Here is a 20,443-nt window from a genome sequence, read left to right as displayed (position 1 = left end):
CATTCTAGTTATCCGGTTGTCTAGAATCTGCATGCAAACTACCCATTTAAAATTAGGGGAGAATTCATTTTAAATGTATGAGCAGCGTCTGGTGTATTTGAAATGACGATATCTATCTATCTATTTTCACTCGTCTCGCCTAAAGTGATGCACTGCTTATTTTTTGTGTTTAATGGCTGCAGGGAAGCCTGTTATGAATGAACATCAGAAAGGTCCAGGATAAATTAGCTTTCGAGGACGCTACTGCGGTACTTGATCAATTTTGTAAATAGCGACGTTACTGCCAAGCTATTGACAAATGTAGTGACGCTACTGCCCATCACTGCCGAGTTGTGTAAAAGGTTATATTTTCCCTAGACAAAATGAGCCATATCATTGGTGGGAGGGCTACATACGCTTCCTTGTAACGATTAATATCTTATTCGCAGCGGCGGCGGTCATATAGGTTTAGTCGGAGGTTTTTTTTTTCTTTTTCTGTTTGCCGATTTTCTGTCAACGATTCCCGGGACACTGAAACACCGAAGTGCACGAAATTTGGTGGGCATGTAGCCCCACTAGATGAGCGTGGAACCATTGATTTTCGTTTTGATCCGTTGCACCCCAGTCGGGCTGGACCCGTTTTAGAGAGGGTGGGGCGATTCAGTTTTCTGTGAATAAGTCGAAAACCGTAGGGCTTAGGAGGACCACATTTTTTTTTTATGTTGGTCTTAAGAGGCCACTTCAACCATTCCACTACCACTTATTTCATGTATAGCGCCACCTATAAATGCAAAATGGAGTGTTGTAAAACATTTTAATTGTAAATTGACAAGGTCAGAACTGCACGAAATCGGAGGTGTGGGATCATTATGACACCTTCTGACTGCACGTTAAGTTTCGTGGAATTCCGTTCAGGGGGGGGCATGCAATAAATTGATTTATATGATTATACACCAACTGGCCTGTAGGTGGCGCGACACAGTTTTCTTCGAATATCCCGAGAACCGTAGGGCCTTGGAGGGCCAAATTGTTCTTGTATGTTTGTGTCAAGGGGCCATGTCAACCCATACCATAACCAGTCATTACATGTATAGCGCCACCTAGATAAAAATTTAAAAGCAAAAATTAGGTGTTTTAATCGAATGTATGTCAAAGTGCTCGGAAAATTACCAAATTTGCCAGGGACATCAAGCATGTAACCGTCAATCTTCGGTAGAGTTTTTGTCCATGGATGAAGCAAAATGGCTCTGTAGCACCCCCTAGAACATTGCAATGGTGGCAGGTCCACAGGAAGTCGGCCATTTTAAGTGGATGCGTTTTGACGGCGTTTGCACACCTCGCATCTGATCGAACTCCTCCGACAGCTTTAATGGTAACGCCTTGAAATGTGGTCCGGCTACTCTTCAGCCATGGGCGACTAAAAGTTATATTGGATTTTCTCATACGTCGGAAGGTGTGGGCGTGGCAGACCCTCAAACTTTGCCTCACCTCCTTAGAATGCTCGTAGTATATAGTCCTTAAATAGGGCGGGCTGTATAAGGCTTAATCCATTTTAGATTGTCGGATGCCAATGCAACCAATATTCCAGTCTTTGCGGTAGTTCACGAGGACATCGGGAAGGTTTCGCCATTGGAAGCAACTACTTCCATTCATTTCCCTCTCGGGTTTCCGCATTCGCGTTTAAAAAGAAAACATGTGATCGCGCATAGCGCAGCAATAGGACAGACAGGGAAAGGGAGTGAGTGAGAAGGTGAGTGACGTGAGAAAAACCTATCCTCTGCCCTAGCCTTCCTTGTTCTACAATCTGCTACTCTCATAGGGAAACAATCAAACACATTAATAGAGACCTAATATTATGATTACAATCATTGAAAAGCAGAGCCATATTTATTTGGCTGATGTCACATAGTCCCCCCCCCCCCCAGACTGGTGATGGGAGAAGGACCAAAGTAGGACTTCAAATTCACAACGTTCACTGTGTCCGTGGAGTCATCAGGGAAACAAACTCTGTAGTTTAGGGGTCCCAACTTCTTCTGCACAATGCATGGACCAGTCCACTTTGGCGCCAGTTTGGCAGTGAATCCTTTTGAGGCATCGGACAATGGATGGGCTTTGACCCACACCATATTCCCCTCTGAGAATTCCACGTGTCTCCTCTTTAAGTTTTAAGTTTAGTATTTGGCTTGTTTTTGACATTTTCTGCAACTTCCCTTTTCAGCTCCAGCTGTCTTTCCAGAAGCGAGTGGGTGGATGAGGTTAGTGACGGAGCTTTGGGCAAGAGTTGGTCGAGAGGGCCTTTCAGAGCACGTCCCAGATGCAGGAGAGCTGGAGCAAAACCAGTGGACTCCTGCCAGGCGGAGTTGATGGCAAACCGGAACTCGTGTACCCATCTGTCCCAGTTGTTGTGCTTATCTGCAACATATGACGCAATCATCCTCTTGAGTGTGCGGTTGACTCTTTCTGTCATATTTGTCTGGGGATGGTAGCTTGTGGTGAATTTATTTATACTCCCCATGACTTGCACACTGCTCTGAGTAGGTGACTGGTGAACTGGCTTCCCCTGTCCGAGAGGAGGTATTTTGGTGTCCCCCACCTGGTGAATATCTCCTCTGTGAGAATCCTCACCAATGTAGGTGTTCGACTAGTACGTACAGGGAACAGCTCAGTCCATTTGGAGTAATAGTCTACAAGGACGACCAGGTAGAAGTTACCTCTTCGGCTGCGAGGGAAGGGGCCCATGAGGTCAATACCCACCATCTCTCCCACTTCAGATACCTGGGTTGACTGCAACAGGCCACTGGGCCTGGTGTTAGAAGGTTTGTATTGTTGGCAGACAGTGCACTCTTTGATATGGGTCCAGGTGTCTTTCCGGACATCTGGCCACCAGGCAACTTCCAGGATGCGTATAAGGGTCTTCATACGCCCAAAGTGTCCACCTAGTGGGTTATCATGGTAGTATTACAAAAATGAGAGATTCTTTTGGGACAACGAGCTGGTACTTAAATCCATCCCGATCAATTGGTACTCTTCTGTAGAGCAGCCCTTTTTGGTTAAGGAAAGAAATTCTGTTTGGAGGAAGAGAATCACGAGACGACAGATTTTCTCTGATTTCCGTTACGTAACTGTCTCTGGCTTGGGCCGCAGCAAGTTCAGCTAGAGAACTTGGAAGGTCAGCAGTAACTTTGGCAGTGCTACGGCATACAGCAATGCTTGGCATGACAGGCGCAGTATTTGGAAGTGACTCTGGGATTCGTGACAGGGCATCAGGAACCACGTTCAATGTCCCCTTCCTATAGCGTACTGTGAATGTGAAGGGTTGAAGTCTCAGGGTCCAGCGGACGAGGCGAGTAGAGGTCTTTGGCGTGTTGAACACCCAGGATAATGCTGCATGGTCCGTCACCACTTCAAACTCCACCCCCTCAAGGAAATGTTGCCATTTTTCAACGGCCCAGACCACAGCTAAACACTCCTTTTCAGAGACGGAGTAGTTCCGCTCCGCCCCATTCAACAAACGGGATGCAAAGGCAACCACATGCTCTCCATCTGCGTCATCCTGTGTCAGTACGGCACCGAGCCCAACATCACTGGCGTCAGTAGAGACTTTGAAGGGCTTGGAAAGATCTGGGTGTGTTAGGACTGGAGGGGACTGTAGAGCCTCTTTAAGCCTTTCCCAGCTCTTCTCGCAGTCTTCCGTCCATTCCCAGCTCTTCTCGCAGTCTTCCGTCCATTCCCATGCAACATCCTTTTTCTTGAGGTGGTTCAAAGAAGCTGCTAGATCGGCAAAGTTCTTAATGAACTTGTGATACCATCCAGCTAGTCCAAGAAACCGCTGGAGCTCCTTGATGTTCTGAGGTCGAGGGTATTCACTGATGGCCTTGAGCTTCTCTGTATCGGCTGAAACGCCTTGACTGGACACCTGATGACCTAAGAACGTCAAAGATGTCTTAAAGAAATTACATTTCTTCAGGTTCAGTGTCAATGAGGCCTGATGAAGTTTCTCAAACACTTTTCTCAGGTCTTCCAGATGAGCCGATTCAGATTTCGAATACACGATGATGTCATCAATGTACACAAAACAACAAAAACCCTTCAGCTCAGCCAAGACATTCTCCATAAGTCTTTGGAATGTGGCCCCAGAGTTCTTCAGGCCAAAAGGCATGGACAGGAAATGGAAGAGGCCGAATGGCGTGATGAAAGCTGTTTTTTCAACACTGGCCTTGTCCATGGCAACCTGCCAGTATCCAGAGCGTAAGTCCAACGAGCTGAACACACATGCACCCGAAAAGGACTCAAGGATGTCATGTATCTTGGGCATGGGATAGGCGTCAAACAGAGTCTTCTTATTCATGCGTCTATAATCAACACAGAAGCGCCATTTCCCATCATGCTTCGGCACCAGGACGACCGGAGAGGCCCACGGAGAAGAAGAAGGCTCAATGACTCCATCAACCTCCATCTCTTTCAGCTGCTGCTGGATGATGTCCTTCTTCAGAGGTGACACACGATAGGCTGGACAGCGTAAAGGCATATCGTCAGTGAGGCGGATGGTGTGTCTCACGACAGATGTTCTTCCCAACTCTGCAGAACACACGGATGGCCATTCTTGCATCAACTGCAGCAGTTCAGGTTTAGGCTCTGAAGGCAAGTTAGAAAAAATGCCAAGATGGACCGGTGGTGTTTTGGGGACGGTGTTCTTAACAGGCAGAGCATAATAAATGGAAACATTTGCTACCCCTTCAGCTGTGTGCCACTCTCTCTCCCTTTCACTCTGGTCCATGTATGCATGGTATGTTATTTTATCTCCATTTTTCACACCATATGTTCCCCGAAGGAAGTCAAGGCGCATGCCACTCTTTTGCAGAAAGTCTAAGCCTAAGATGACTGGGAAGGGTAGATCTTCATCAGCAAGAACATACATAGAGTGGGTCCAGAAACTATTATGGAGGTGAAGTGTACACTGGGCTCTCCCTAAGGCCTGCTTAGCTGAGCCATTAGCCAGGGCAAACTCCTGGTTTCCACAAGGCATCAGGTTCTCCTGTGACTTCTTGATCAGCCTCCACAGTTTATCCTGCATCAGGGAGAAAGTACTTCCCGTGTCCAGCAGGGCAGGTCCTTGGAAGCCACGGATGGAGAGTTGGACAGCCAGGAGAGACAGAGGGCGTTTAGCATGAACATAATCGGGCGTTTCAGACTTCATAACTACAACATCAGCTTTGGTTTTAATCCTTGGATGCTGTTGCTGTCTGGCTGTGTCAGCAGCTTTGTCATTATTTATTTTGGTCCAATAACTTTTCTTGGAGGCCATGTCCCTCTCGATCAAACTGCCAATTTCCACCAGATCAGCCACTGTGCCTACTGTTCCCCGTAAACCAGACGCAATTTTGGGATTGGCATTATTAAGAATGCGTTTCACTATTGTTGCTTCATCAATGGAAGGTTTCCATTTAAGACAAAGTGCTCTGTAATCATAGGCAAAATCTCGGATGGATTCATTGGGCTGCTGGAGACGGTTACGTAACCGCTCTTCAATCTCTTGTATGTAATCATTAGACAGGAAAGCTGAACAAAATGAAGCCTTGAATTCATCCCAGGAATGGATGTTTCTACGCACTGCTGTCCACCAGCTTTTAGCCGAGCCTTTTAAGACAGATGATATTGCGGCAAGAATGTCAGCATCAGGCGTAGGCCTTAATTCTAAAAACTCATTGCAGAGCTCAATATAGTTCATGGGGTCCTTAGTTTTACTGTCGCCTCCAAATTGAGGGAAGTCTAGTTTAATGGGGGGCTTAGGAGGTCTTGTGTCGCGGAAAACAGAGGGGCCTTGAGTGTCAAGCTGAAATCGCACACTTGATCGGTCTTGGCCCTGAGTGACGGAAGAAAGTCTTGGGGTGCTGGTGAGCTTTACCTGGTTTAATGAAGACTGCCATTGAGCATCTCGCCTCTCCAAACAGCGCACAATAGACTCCTCCAGAGCTCAAACCAGTTCAGCAGAGAAGTCCTTGGCCTCCTCAATTTTTTGCTTGACTCCAACACTTTCTTTTCAAGTTCTTTCAAATGATTATTAGTTTCCCGTAGGTTTCTTTTAAGCTCGTATATTTCTGCTCGGAAAACAGGCATGTGATTGGAAGATGTATGGGGAACAATTTTCTCTTCTTCCTTTCCTTCTTCTTCCTCCTCTTCTTCTTCCTCATCTTCCTCTTCATCCTCCTCATCACCATTATTACTTTTCCCACCCCTTTCTTGTGTATCAGAGATTGTAGTCCTACTCTCATCTAAAAGGGAAGCCCTACTCTCATCTGCATCAAGGTACATTGCACAAGAGATTGAGTGAGCTTTTCAACTCGCTTTCTGATGGTAACGTGAGGGTTCAGAATCTGGCCAATTTCAGGAGGTATTGGACTGCTTATGATCTCGTTTTCCCTATAATCAGCAAATGCACTTGTCGGCTCTGAACCTACATTCACAAGTTCTACCGTCTCCATAGTGGAAAAGAGATAGAGAGAGAGAGAGAGAGAGAGATAATGAAAAGCGTTATATCTATTAAAAAAATGCGTGTTTTATCCCCGTACTGGCCACCACTGTAACAAATCTCGGCAAGACAATCATTGAAAAGCAGAGCCATATTTATTTGGCTGATGTCACAACCTGTTGGTGGTTGGAAACTTCACTTTGTTTCCATACCTCTTTATGTGACCTGTTTTAACAAACTACATTGCAAAAGAAAAATATACCAAAACAATCCACAAAAAAGTAGTACACAAAACATTACATTACCAAATAATCTAAATCTATCACAAATAATTCCTTTAATACATAAAAATGAAACACAAACCAATGTACACACACAAAACACATAAAAACACACAAACACACTGACAACCATGACTCATTCTGTGTTAAAACCTACTGAACAGTTTGGCGGTCATATTTTGTAACGCTTTGCGTTACGTCTAGTTGGTTTCCTCCGGTAGGAGGTAACCTATTGTTATTAGGTTTCCTCCGGTAACCTATAGAGCTCCTGCGTCACGTGACTTTTGATTGTCGGACGCCATTTTGGCAGTAAACATTACGACCGGCGCCAGCCTTGAAGAGTTCATACCGAGCGAATATACGTATATAACTAATAATAATAAATAAATAAAATATAAATTAAGGTTGAAAATGACAGCCACGGTTGGGTACGTTCAAAAACACAAACTAGCAAGTTACAGATGCACTGTAGTAGCTACCCAAGATAATAAACAAACATGCTAACGTGACACTGCCGTACCTAGTCAAGCTAATAAACAAACAATGCTAACGTGACACTGTCTATCAAACTGGGATAATTTAATACTTACCCTTGCAGTGATGATGCCAAAATTACAGAGATTAAATATAAGTGACCCATATAACGCTCCTGGGGTGCTTTTCAAGAGCATAACATCCTACAACGAAGAATATATTTACCTGACTTGCGCTACGCTGACATCCACAGCTATCTGCTCAATTTTCCCTTAGTTTATACTGGGGACTCCCTCAGAGCATACAAAGGCTTGGAGGCTTATAAATGGTGTCAGTCCGGCTTCGTAACACAACTTCGACTGTGGAGTCTTGCATCCAAAAACTTCGGCATCATCACTGCAAGGGTAAGTATTAAATGATCCCAGTTTGATAGACAGTGTCACGTTAGCATTGCTTGTTTATTAGCTTGACTAGGTACGGCAGTGTCACGTTAGCATGTTTGTTTATTATCTTGGGTAGCTACTGCAGTGCATCTGTAACTTGCTAGTTTGTGTTTTTGAACGTACCCAACCTAAGTGGCTGTGATTTTCAACCTTAATTTATATTTTTTGAATTTCATACATAGGTTAATCACTCCCAACGGCTTAATGACAGTCAACTGAAGCCGTGACTGCCAGTCAGTGCCTGTCAGATAACTGACGCGATTACTGCCAAAATGGCTACGCCCATCGTTTTTCGGCACGCGACCAGCAACTATGACGACAGGCGCAGGAACTCTATTGTTATTGTAGGCTTTCTTATTATGTTAGTACCATGGGAGTCAATGGCAGCCCCTAGAACCATATGGTAACTTTTTGTGAAATTTGGCACACTCATTAAGGACAGTCCCTTCTTCATTCACACCAAGTTTCATGGCTCTCATTACACCACTCTAGCGCCACCAACAGGTCAAAGTTGGACTTTTGTAACACACGGAACTTTTGAACCGTATGACCGATTTTCAAAAATGAGGTACCATTGGATTCCCTGGATCAAGACGAATTAAACCAACCCCATGGCATCAATTTCCGGTTATATAGATTTTCCGCTATTTCCGGTTTTATCAAAAACCTTTGAAAGCCTACTCCTCCTACAATTTTTGGCAAATCTTCTTCAAAATCACCAGAGATGATCTTCAGACCTAGCCTCACAAAAGTTATGGACAGAATTTTGATCCTCACAACCGTTTGTCCGGTACAGCCACTCAAATTCAGCAGAAAAGTCGCCAAACAGGAAGTGGTCATATCTTGGCAAATCTTTGACAAATCAACACCAAACTTGATATGTCACTGGAAGACAATACAACATGTTCCCATGTGCAAAGGCAACTTCATATCTTAAAAAATTGATATAAAGCAAATTGGATACATTGTTAACGCTAAAATAATGCTTTACACATCAACAGGTCAAAAAGTGATACTCTGATTCAATCACAAGTTCATGTGAAGACACTTGAGAATGTTTAGTACACAAATCTGAAAAAAAGTTGACTGTAAGATGAAAAGGATTTTTGGTGAATATTTGAAACATGCATGCTTGGCTAATTTCTAGGGTGATTTTCAGTAGAAGGGCTCTCTCTCTGCTCCTTTGCTCCTCCGCGCGTGTGCGCTCCAGATTCTCTCTCACTCACTCACTCACTCACACACACACACACACACACACACACACACACACACACACACACACACACACACACACACACAGGGACAGGGACAGGCTCCTTTGACACGCGCAAGCACACACACACAACATTTAAGGAAATGTAGGGATGACCACACCCCTTCTCACTCTTAGCTTGAAGCCATGGGCCTTGAGGATCTTCAAAGTAATGCATTTGAAATGTAATATCCCATTGGCAAGTCTGCAGCATGGATTTTTCTATACAGTGACAAATTGTCACAAAAAAACATTTTTCCCTGGTTTGCAATGTCTGGAGGAGGAAACCGCCATCGCTGCTTGCAGCTATATTTATTATTATTACTATGTGTTAATTATTGTTGTTTAATTACATTTTGGAATCATTACTGGTGATCATACCAAGAGGACTCTGAAGACCATGTATGATCTACTTTTGTGTAATAGCGAATAGTTGTGCTGAGTTATGAGTTATGAGCTTTGCTACAACGGTGTAGCCCAGAAAATGCATGCTGTGTCTTTTCATTATGAGTTGAATGTACTTAACCTGCGGCTCGTCGCCTCATCAACACCTATCAACGCCCTTTAACTGTAATGTGTGCGCTTACAACTGAAATAAATCATGAATGGAAGCGCAATGGAATGGCAGCATTATAAAAATACTAAACAAATTTGTGCGGTATTACAAACTAAATCAATGCTGTAGCAGCTACAGCAAGAGAATTTCATGAAGTGAACCAAAGATGACTAGGCATAAATCAGCATGGGGGAAACTGCCAGACTAACATGCATTATAGTGATCATACACTTGTGCTATGTCACATCATTACATCTTATGAAAATGCCAGAGTGGGCTACACTGCCTTGCCCAAAATGTATGCTTCTTTATGCTTACTTCATATATGAAATCCCAGGATGAACTGGAATGCTACATATTGAACTTTTTTTTTTTTTTTTTTACGCTTTTGTGCTTTGGCTCATTACTGTGCAACACCTTGCATGAGTGCTTTTGAATTTAGAAATGTAGACTCTGTCAATAAATGTTTGGTAAACTACCTGCCTTGGTACTTGTGTGGTGGAGTAAAATACGCTGGACAGGCAGTCCTTTGTTCAGTCCTTGTGATGGTTACATTTAGCCTGAGTAAATTCACGATTTTCACGTAGAAACAGTAGAGCTCTGTGTGTGTTGTATCGTTACTTTGTTCACTCAGCCAGCAAGTAGGACTGGGCCAATTTGTTAACCATGTAGGTAGCCACTAGCCACCAGTGTCAGCAGGCTCATGAGGATCTACGACTGCCACGCTAAACACAGGGTGTAGTGGAACCCATACACTCCCAAATGGATTATTTGCAAGGATCCATACTGGGAATATAACCAGAAAACATGTACAATGATGACAAAACTGGGAAAATATACTTGGGAGTAACAATAAATAGCACATAAGCACCTGAGTGTAGAGTCATGATTGTTTGCTGTTTTGTAAAGTTTTTCCTTTAATGTAGGGCTATGCAGGGGTACCGTTAGTGAGTAAAAGAACGAGCGTTCCAATGAATCAACGATCGATGCAGAAGCAACAGTTTAAGCTTAGCAACCGACTTCATGCCACCCTCTATGAATGGACAACTCTTAACTACAAATAAGATATCTCGTCCAAGTGTTTGATTTGTGACACAGTGTTGCCGACGAGTTTGCGTGTTTGTCTAACATTAGCGAATCACTGCTTTGACAAGTTACCATAGCTAACTTTGCTATGTTAATTAACTAAGGTTAACTACCGTCAATCAACATGGGTAAAGCAAAGGAGGATAGAAAATCCGTGAAAACAAAGATAAATAGTATTGCAGCACACGTACCTGATTTAGTCGTCTACAGTGACTTCAGGAAGATACCATATGTGGAACATTTCAATGGCGTTTTACTATTTGCAGACGTATCAGGTCTGTGACCAATATTTTCTATCAGCTAACTGTTACCTAAACGTTAGCTGTAATACATTGAAATGCCTAGTTTAAAGATAGCTATGCTAGCTAGCTAACTATCGTAGCGCTCACAACTTCCGCCCATCTATTTAAAAAGTGACAAACAGTTATAAACATTTATAGGTAGAACAACATTTAATCAATCAATCTGACATATTGCAATAGCAGTGGGTGTTTATATTTCGACTGGTAACTTGTTTGGATTTCAGCTGAAACGTTTTTTTTCCTGTTGTGTTGTAGATCTACACGCAAAATTAGCTGATACAGCAGGTTACAATCGAATTCGTTCAGTTCGTTCGATGACGGTTTGTACACATAAATACATCGCTGTCTGGTACCCTTAATTACGCTGTACAACTGTAAAACATTTTTGCACACATACAATTAAAACACCCCTTTAGGGCAGGAGCGTATGTTGTTTAAAATCCGTTATCCTGGTTGAGACAGAAATCAATATTAGGCAACACGTACACGGAGGTAGGGAACGGGCAGAGGTAGGGCGCGTTACGATAGGTTGATAGTTGGCCTAGTTTGCGCTCATAATGTATTCTATCATTAGTGTTAATCTTAATATCCCTACGTTAGGTAGCTAGCCATAATATTTTATATAACTGTAGTCTATTGAAGTGACATGTGTCCTGTATCCTTGCCAGCTTTCCACATGTGGTTATGGAGTTGCCAACCAGATTGCCATTGGTACATTTAAATGAACATTATTGTTAGTTTATATGTTGTAGAACAAATAAGGTGTCACTCTCATTGTTATGATAAGCACGACATATTATGTCCAAATATTTGGTGTGTTTAGGTTTTACTGCACTAACTGAAAGATTCAGTTTGAGCAACAAGAAGGGCTATGGCGCAGATGAGTTGACCCGTACACTCAACAGTTACATTGGAGATATAGTATCCTGTAAGCTATTGTTCTGTGCTCTTCAAGTAGGCTTTTATATTGTTGTGCAATACGTACCACTATTAGATACAAGCACACAAAATACAGCTTCTCTAATATCAGATGTCACATTTAATTCTGATTGTGTTGTAGATATCCTGGCTGCAGGAGGAGATATCCTAAATTATGCAGGTAATAGCCTACCAAATTAATAACAATGGAAATCTGTGACTGAGCAGAGTGTTTAACAGTTAGCATCGCATTATATTGTAATTGAGATCAAAATGTGTTTAGTTTGCATCAGTTTTTTGAATCACAGCTGATTCCTTTCACCACAGGGGATGCCATTCTGGCCCTGTGGACCGTGGACAGATCACTACTCAGTGAGGTCATCTCTCTGGTAGTCAAATGCAGCCTTAACATTCAGGACAACTGTGGTGTCCGAGAGACTGCCGTCGGCTCCGTGCTGAGAGTTAAAATAGGTGCACAGCTTTTACATTTTGGGTAGTTAATTGACTTCCAACAGAGCTTTTCATGATGCAAATGGGGGAGGCATTACAGTTAGTCCATTGCAAGGAGGGACAAAGCTCTTTTCCTGTTATAATTTATGTCCACTGCCATGTTTATAAGCAATTTCATCAGTAATGGAATGTTTCTTTTTTTTAATCACTGAAATGTTGTGTAGTTGTGTTCATTACATACTCATATTCTCTACAAAGTCTGAATAAAGTCTGCTATATTATGCAGCATTTTTCTAAACATTCACATTTTACGTTTCTTTATCTGTGAAGGAATATCAGCAGGAAAAATGTCAAAAGTGATCATGGGAACTCAAGATAGCCAGTACTTTGTTGTAATTGGACGAGCGATTGACGAGGTGCGGCTGGCCGAGGGATTGGCTGTCGCCGGCAATATCATACTGTCGCCAAATGCCTGGGAGCTGTGTGACCGAGCCAACATAGCCTTTGACCCGTTTGAGAATGAACGTGCTGTGAAGGTTAGACCAGCCGTTCATTTATTTCATCTTCCCTACCTCTGTGATATAGTGGTTAGTTGGTAGCTACCCTCATTTTATTGAGTTCCTTGTTATCGAGATGTTATCAGAAGAAAAGAAATTAAATTTCCATGCTTAACACAGGTGCGATACATCAAGAGAGAGCCCCATTTTTCGGTTGAGGAGTATATGGAATCCGTTGGCAAGAATGTAGAGCATGACAACACTATTAAGGGTGAGATAAATCAGCGGGGAAAATTCATCACAGTTGCATAGACTTTAATTTGATCTCACTCTGATAATATTTTACTCTCCCACTCTGATGACCATTCATGACTGCAGGTTGTCTGAGGAAAGCCTCCACACTGATGCCCAATGAGGAACGTGAGAGGTTTCTTCAGAAGTACATCATGAAAACCGTCCTGCAGAAGGTAGGAATAGTTAAAGATGGACATTATGTCATAATTTCATTCATAATGACTACATCCCACCAGTTATCTTTGATAGTTGCTCAGTTTATAATATCTGCAAATGTTCAAATAACCTCACAGGCAGGTTTCAAAAGATTCTAGAGTCTAAGCTGCCCAGAAAACCCATGCTGGGCCTGTGTGGGCTGCCACATATGCCCCCCTTAGGGCTGGCACAAGGGCCCTTTGAGGGCTGCCCACGCAGTGCCCCTGAGCTTTTGCTCATTGGCAAAATGCTGGCCCCTCAGTGATGGCCCTGCGTGGACAGCCCTAACATAGCCCACAGCAAGCAAGCCTCCAGAGGCCCTGTATGGGCCCCCTTAAAAGTGGCACAAGGGCCCTTTGAGGGCTACCCACACAGGGCCAGCAATGAGGGGCCAGTTCTTTGCCAATGAGCAAAAGCTCAGGAGCCCTGCTTGCTTGCTGGGATCAGTGTAAAATGTAAAAATGTTTATACATCCTTGTAAGTCGCTTTGGATAAAAGCATCTGCTAAATGACGAAATGTAATGTTCTCTAATGAACATAATAATAATAATAATAATTCATTTTATTTTTAAAGCACTTTTCATTCAAAGGAATCTCAGAGTGCCTACATATTAGAAAATAACTATAATAATACAATAAAATTAAAAACCAATTTAAATATTAACATAAGCATAACAGAAAAGATTCAACACAAGGCCAGAAATGCCTTCCTGAATAAAAAAGTCTTAAGTCCAGCTTTAAAGGAATCCAGCGTCTGCGTTGCCCTTAGGTGGTCAGGGAGGCTGTTCCATAAATGTGGCGCTGCAGAGCAAAAGGCCCGGTCGCCCATGGTGCGACGCTTGGTTTTGGGGACGCGGAGGAGCAAGCTGTTTGAAGACCTGAGGGTGCAGGTGGAGGTTTGGGGAGTAATTAATTCTTGCAGGTAGGGAGGTGCATGTCCATTTATACATGTATGGGTGATTATAAGGACTTTGTAGTCTATCCGGAAAGAGACAGGGAGCCAGTGTAGTGAGTGTAATATTGGTGTTATGTGCTCATATTTCCGGACCTTCATCAGAATCCTGGCAGCGCTGTTTTGGATGTATTGCAGCTTCTGGATGTTCTTGCCAGTGATCCCATAGAAGAGTGAATTACAATAGTCCAGTCTTGAGGAGATAAAGGCGTGGACAAGCTTCTCTGCATCTGATAGGGTTAAAGTGGGGCGGAGTTTGGAGATGTTTCTTAGATGATAAAAAGAGGTTTTGCACAGGTGTTTTATATGATCATTAAAGTTCAGGTGAGAGTCAAACCTAACTCCGAGATTAGTGACTGTGGAGGAGAGGGGGATGACCTGGCTGTCGAAGGTGAGATGAGTCAAGCTGGATGACTGAACCTGGTGTGGGGTACCAACAAGAAGGGCTTCAGTTTTGCTACTATTAAGCTGGAGAAAGTTGTTGCTCATCCATACCTTTATCTCCCCAAGACAGGCGTTGAGAGATGACATGGCTGCAGTGGGGCTTGGGGCAGTTTTGATATAAAGCTGTGTGTCATCAGCATAACAGTGGAAAGACATCCCATGTCTGCTGATGACGCGTCCGAGGGGGAGCATGTACATAATGAAGAGGATGGGGCCGAGGACCGACCCTTGCGGAACACCACAGGAGACAGGGAGCTGTCTGGACTTGCAACTTCCCAGTGAGACATATTCAGTTCTGCCAGAAAGGTAGGACTGAAACCACTTTAGTGCAGAGTCTGATAGTCCAATGGTGGTGTGGAGGCGCTCTAGCAGGATAGTGTGGTCCACTGTGTCAAATGCAGCAGTCAGGTCCAGGAGGATGAGGAGTGAGGGTGATCCTGCATCGGCTGTCATCAGCAGGTCATTTGTCACCCTGAGCAAAGCTGTTTCAGTGCTGTGGGCTGAACGAAATCCTGATTAAAATTTTTCAAACAAGTTGTTGTGTTTGAGGTGGTCCTGAAGTTGAGAAGCAACTACCTTCTCTAACACCTTGAACAGGAAGGCAAGGTTTGAGATAGGCCTGTAGTTGGCTAGAACTTCCGGGTCCAGGGTGGGCTTCTTAAGAAGGGGACGGATGACAGCAACCTTGAGGGCGGGTGGGACACAGCCAGACTGAAGGGAAAGGTTAACGATTTTGGTGATGAAAGGACTGAGAGTGGGGATGTGTGACTTGAGCAGAGCAGTGGGAATGGGGTCCAGGGTACAGGTACACGATCTCATTTTTCTGAGGATTTCTTCAACATGGCTCTCCCCAACCTCAGCGAGATGTAAAGGAGACAGCACACTCGCAGATGAGGCGTTGGTGTCATAGGGAAGCAGAGCCGGGGAGCTTGACATCTGAGAGCGAATGTTGTTGACCTTGGATCTGAAAAAGTCAATGATGCTGTTGCATTGCTCCTCTGTAGCCTCAGTTGAAGAGGATGGTTGTGGCTTCAGGAGATGATTCATGGTGGTAAAAAGCTGTTTAGAGTTGCCAGGGTTTTTATTAATTAAGTTGGAATAAAACTGTGAGCGAGCATCTTTAAGTGAGTTGGAGTAGGCCCTTTGATGTTCACGGAAGGCCAGTTTATGCACAGTCAGCCCAGAGTGTCTGTAGTGTCGTTCCAGGACACGCCCAGCTGTTTTTATTTTCCGCAGCTCATGTGTGAACCAAGGAGCAGAGCGTGAGAAATTGACCTCACATGTCTTGACAGGGGCATGGAGATCAAAAACACTGCTCAAGGATGTATTATAGAGCTCCACTAATTCATCCACTGATGCAGAGGGTGGGCAGGTGATGAGCTGGAGATCCATGGTCATGGTGGCTGAGTCAATGCTTTTCCAGTTCCGGAAAGACATTTGACGCTTAGGTCTAATAGTAGGCAGCTTAAAAGTCAAGGCCATTGAGACCACCTTGTGGTCGGACACACCAATATCATACACCTGTAGGTTACTGATGGGAGCAGAGTCAGTGATAACCAGGTCCAGAGTGTGCCCCTTGGTGTGAGTAGGAATCTCAACATGCTGCTGCAGGCCAAGACACTCAAGCAAACTCAGAAAATCTGCTGCAAACTGACAGGAGGGGTTGTCAACACGAATATTTAAATCACCAACAATGACAATGTTAGTTGACGTAGTGCAGAGTGAGGTATATACTACTACATACTACTACATACTACTCTTAAATGAGCACAGGCACAGTGCGCACTCCACAGGCTTAATCAAACTATCCCCTCTCTACCCTCCTGAAAATGAAATAAAAGAAGGGCAGAAAAAAGAAGGAAACAGGAAAGGGAGAAAAAGAAGGAAACAGAGGAATACTAAAAGAATTAAGACATAAAGATAGATAGAGGGACAGAAAATAAGCAAACAGGTTGACACATATTCTTGCATGGTTTACCTATGTGATGGCCCTGTACCTCAGAGCTTTCTCTCTGTCAGATTGATGCTGATCAGCCCCTTGAATACCTTTCGGAGATGAGGCCAGCCACCATCGTGTTTGTCAACCTGCAGTTCAAAGGCATCGAGGCCAACTTAGAGCAGTGTCTGGCCATTCACGTGGCCGCCATCGGCATCACCAAGCAGATGGTCAGGCACCACGGCAGAATCAACAAAGTTTTCATGTTTGACAAGGCAAGTCCTTATACCTACTTACATGTAACCCTCTGTCATACCTATCAATATGAATATACTCTAAGACCATTCATCAATGCCATCGTGTTGATTTAGGAGGGTTGAATATCTTTGTTGACGTCTGATGTGAACCCATCTAAGGTCAGTGTTGCTGTGCTGTGTTTTTATCAGGGCTGTACGTTCCTGTGTCTGTTCGGCTTGCCTGGGGACAAACGGGAGGACGAGAGTGCCCATGCCCTCCAAGCTGCCTACGGTGCCCACGAGTTCTGCCAGAGGGAGATCAAGAGCTTAAGGTCTGTCTGCCCGTGGAGACCACTATTCATATGCAAACTGGGCCGAACTGAGCTCCTCTAGACCAGTTAGTTTATAGAGATTTAGTGTTTTAGAAACATTGGAAGCACTGGGATCTTGCCTCACCTGTGTTATATAAAGTGAATTTCCACCACACATGCATGATGAAACAGTAATATGATAATGATGCTGTCTCTCTGTTACTGTCCTCTCTGTGACTGTCCTGATGCTGTCTCTCTGTGACTGTCCTGATGCTGTCTCTCTGTCCTGATGCTATCTCTCTGTGACGGTTCTGATGCTGTCTCTCTGTGACGGTCCTGATGCTGTCTCTCTGTCCTGATGCTATCTCTCTGTGACGGTCCTGATGCTATCTCTCTGTGACGGTCCTGATGCTGTCTCTCTGTGACGGTCCTGATGCTGTCTCTCTGTGACGGTCCTGATGCTGTCTCTCTGTGACGGTCCTGATGCTGTCCCTTTGTCACGGGTTTCCGTCTCTTCAGGATCGTCTCTGTTGGAGTGACCTCAGGGCCTGTCTTCTGTGGGGTAGTGGGACATGCTCTCAGGCATGAGTATACAGGTGCAGATGCACTCACACACACACACTCACGTATACAGAGACACACATGCACATACAAAAACACACACACTTACATATACAGAGACACACATGGACGCGCACACACATTTATCTTCAAGGTGGCAAAATCTAAGGACTGTACTATACAGTATATTATAGTATAAAATGCTACGCTATTTTATAATATACTATACTAAAACTGTACTGTACTGTACTATGGAATACTATACTATACTATATTATGTAAAGACAAATGAGTATAGTCCAACGGTCTTTCTTGAAAGGATTCTCCCAAATATGTATTTTTTAATTATTTTGTTTTGTGGCTTTCGCTGAGAAAATTGTATTCATACAAATAGAACATTTCATAGAATAGAACATTGAAAATTGTTGCGTAGTGAAGTATTACTGGCTGACTTCAAGTCACAATTAATTCCTGCCATTATAAGTGAACGGACTACTTGCGGAATATGAAATATGTGAATCAGAAGCACAAAGCCTGTTGTCAATTGCTACGGTCATTATTCATTTTTTGAGGCCATCATTAAGAAATATCGAACCTCAGAACATTGGGGTGGCCCATTCAATTCAATGGAACTTTCTGCAGCATTCTGAGGAGCCCTAAAGTAAATTATAATATTAGATCTCTGTGCCAAGCAGTGATTGGTACCAAAGTGAACTTGGCCGCACGTCTGATGATGTACTACCCTGGCGTGGTGGCATGTGACACAGAGACGCACAACTACTCCCGACTGCCTGCCGCCTACTTCTCCGAGCTGCCCAAGAAGACACTGAAGGGAGTCAAAGACCCCGGGCCCATCTACCAGTTCACCGCTAGGAAAGTAAGGATGTGAGTAAAAAAATACCTTTAAAACCTCAGGCATAAACTAGCGCAAGTGACCATATGTTGGGGCTGGTATAGGTGCATTCCGAGTAGATGCTGTTATTTCAAGTAAATTGGAAAAATAGTTTTTGGTATTCTGAATATGCCTGCTGAAATATTTCTGTTCATAAAACAGGAAAGCGATTAAAACAGAGCCCTTATTCAGACCTCCACCTCCTGAAACATAGGAAGCCAGGCTATTGCAGTATTCCTGTATGGTCCTGTGACTGCCGGGTATTCTAAATCTACATCTGCATTTTGGGTTTTTGCAGAACTGTGGGTCAGTCACCCATGTCTTCGGAGAGAGATAAAGAGAGTCCGCTACTTGGTGAGTCACTTGCTGTCAGGAGCTGATTACTTATCTTTAAGTATTTCATCATTTGATTTGACCTAGTTTGAGTAGTAGAGCCAGTGATAATTATTTTTCTTTTTTTAATCTTTCTGCATTTGGACAATTCCCCTCACATTGTGCTATTGAGAAAGTAAGCATGAGCCCACCTGTAATGTAGTTGTTGTATCAGCAGTACTCCATACTTGTTAAACTGTATTATTTACCCTGAATTTGCCATGGTGTGTCTGCATTTGTGCCTATGGATGCACAATGACGTTTTTGTAAGTGAAGCCTTGATTTAGTTGTACAAGACACAAAACCCAAGCTGAGCTAAACGGAACCCCCATTATCCTTGCCAGGCCGGGAGAAAGAGATGGAGGTTTTTTCCAGCGCGGTGAGTCATTTCCTGGAGGGCAGATCCTCTGACACGGGCACCTACTCCAACGTGGTGATCTACGGTGGTGGCAGCGGCTATGGCAAGAGCCGTCTCTTGGCCGAGGTGGTCCACAGAGCCAGCCAAAGACTATTTAGGTGACCATGAATGACCACCACCCCCTTCCATGAATGACTGCTATTATTCATATTGCCTTACATTCTTTCTTTATTTTTTTATGTGTAAAATCAGTGTTCATTAAGGACAATTAATGCTCTTATTAAATGGCCTGCTGTGAGATTTGATGATGGGTCCATCGAGGCACACAGACTTAGCTATACACAGCTATTGCAAATCAAACTGTTGTCAGGAAAAATTGACACATTAACTGTTCTTAGCTACCATTATTGTATGTCATGATACGTGGTAAATATTCTTTTTCTGTTAAAGAGTATTCCTTTACCCATCCCTTCTTTAAATTACCTCCTTGATTAAGCAGTAGGTGTATTTACTCTCCTGGTGTGTAAAATACCTCATGTTACAGACCTCAGGGCGTATCTCTTTAACACTTCCTGTCACCTGTTTCTCTAGTCCACTTGTACACACTTCAGTGTGAGTGCTAGCTGTAGGTGAGTGATGTTGTGGCTTGTCTCTCCTCAGAGTGATACCCTGTGAGCTGGCCAAGACTGATACCCACCAGCAGAGCTACACCCTGCAGACATTGCTTGCCCTCCTGCTCTCCGTGGAGACCTGCAAGAGCCGCGCAGAGCGCGAGAAGGCCATCCTGTCCCGGATCCCAGACCCGGAGATGAAGGATAACCTCTGCCTGCTCAACGAGATTCTCCTAGTCAAGGTGCTGATCACACAGCCCGACATACACCATACTGTATGTAGACCCAGATAGTCTCACAGGGCCAGACAAGACATCAGCTCTACTCTAAAACGCCATATGTGTTGAGAAAAGTCTGACAAATATACATTTCCCATTCAGGTTGAAAGACCTTTATTTGTTGCTGTTAAGCCCTTATGGTGTCGTGTGGGAATATGAGTAATACGGAAAAGTCAGACCATTCATTTATCTCCCAGAGACCTTGTAACAATGACGACAATCTTCTGCCATGGCACCAGTGGGAATGCAAAACATTCCCATGTTCCTGGGGCGGGGGCAACTTCTCCCCTTTCATT

At 43.8% G+C, this 20,443-nt stretch overlaps 1 protein-coding gene across 1 annotated transcript in view; it reads left to right on the top strand.

Moving 5' to 3' along the window:
* Positions 1-12,572: 12,572 nt before the first annotated feature.
* The window catches only part of LOC308370324 (adenylate cyclase type 10-like), a gene marked incomplete at both ends in the record, with an annotated part of 34,720 nt that continues 26,849 nt past the window's right edge, over positions 12,573-20,443 (top strand). Inside the window, 9 exons of the mRNA XM_080844980.1 lie at positions 12,573-12,735; positions 13,086-13,174; positions 16,612-16,803; positions 16,975-17,096; positions 17,595-17,671; positions 18,332-18,521; positions 18,827-18,882; positions 19,245-19,416; positions 19,919-20,111. Of these exons, the coding sequence (XP_080701106.1) occupies positions 12,573-12,735; positions 13,086-13,174; positions 16,612-16,803; positions 16,975-17,096; positions 17,595-17,671; positions 18,332-18,521; positions 18,827-18,882; positions 19,245-19,416; positions 19,919-20,111 (1,254 nt within the window). The remainder of the gene's footprint in view (positions 12,736-13,085; positions 13,175-16,611; positions 16,804-16,974; positions 17,097-17,594; positions 17,672-18,331; positions 18,522-18,826; positions 18,883-19,244; positions 19,417-19,918; positions 20,112-20,443) is intronic.

Source organism: Sprattus sprattus (genome assembly GCF_963457725.1).
Source record: "Sprattus sprattus genome assembly, chromosome: 9".
In the NCBI taxonomy this organism is placed as follows: domain Eukaryota; kingdom Metazoa; phylum Chordata; class Actinopteri; order Clupeiformes; family Clupeidae; genus Sprattus; species Sprattus sprattus.
Note: the sequence above shows the minus strand (reverse complement) of the source record. Positions and strands in the feature narration are given on the sequence as shown.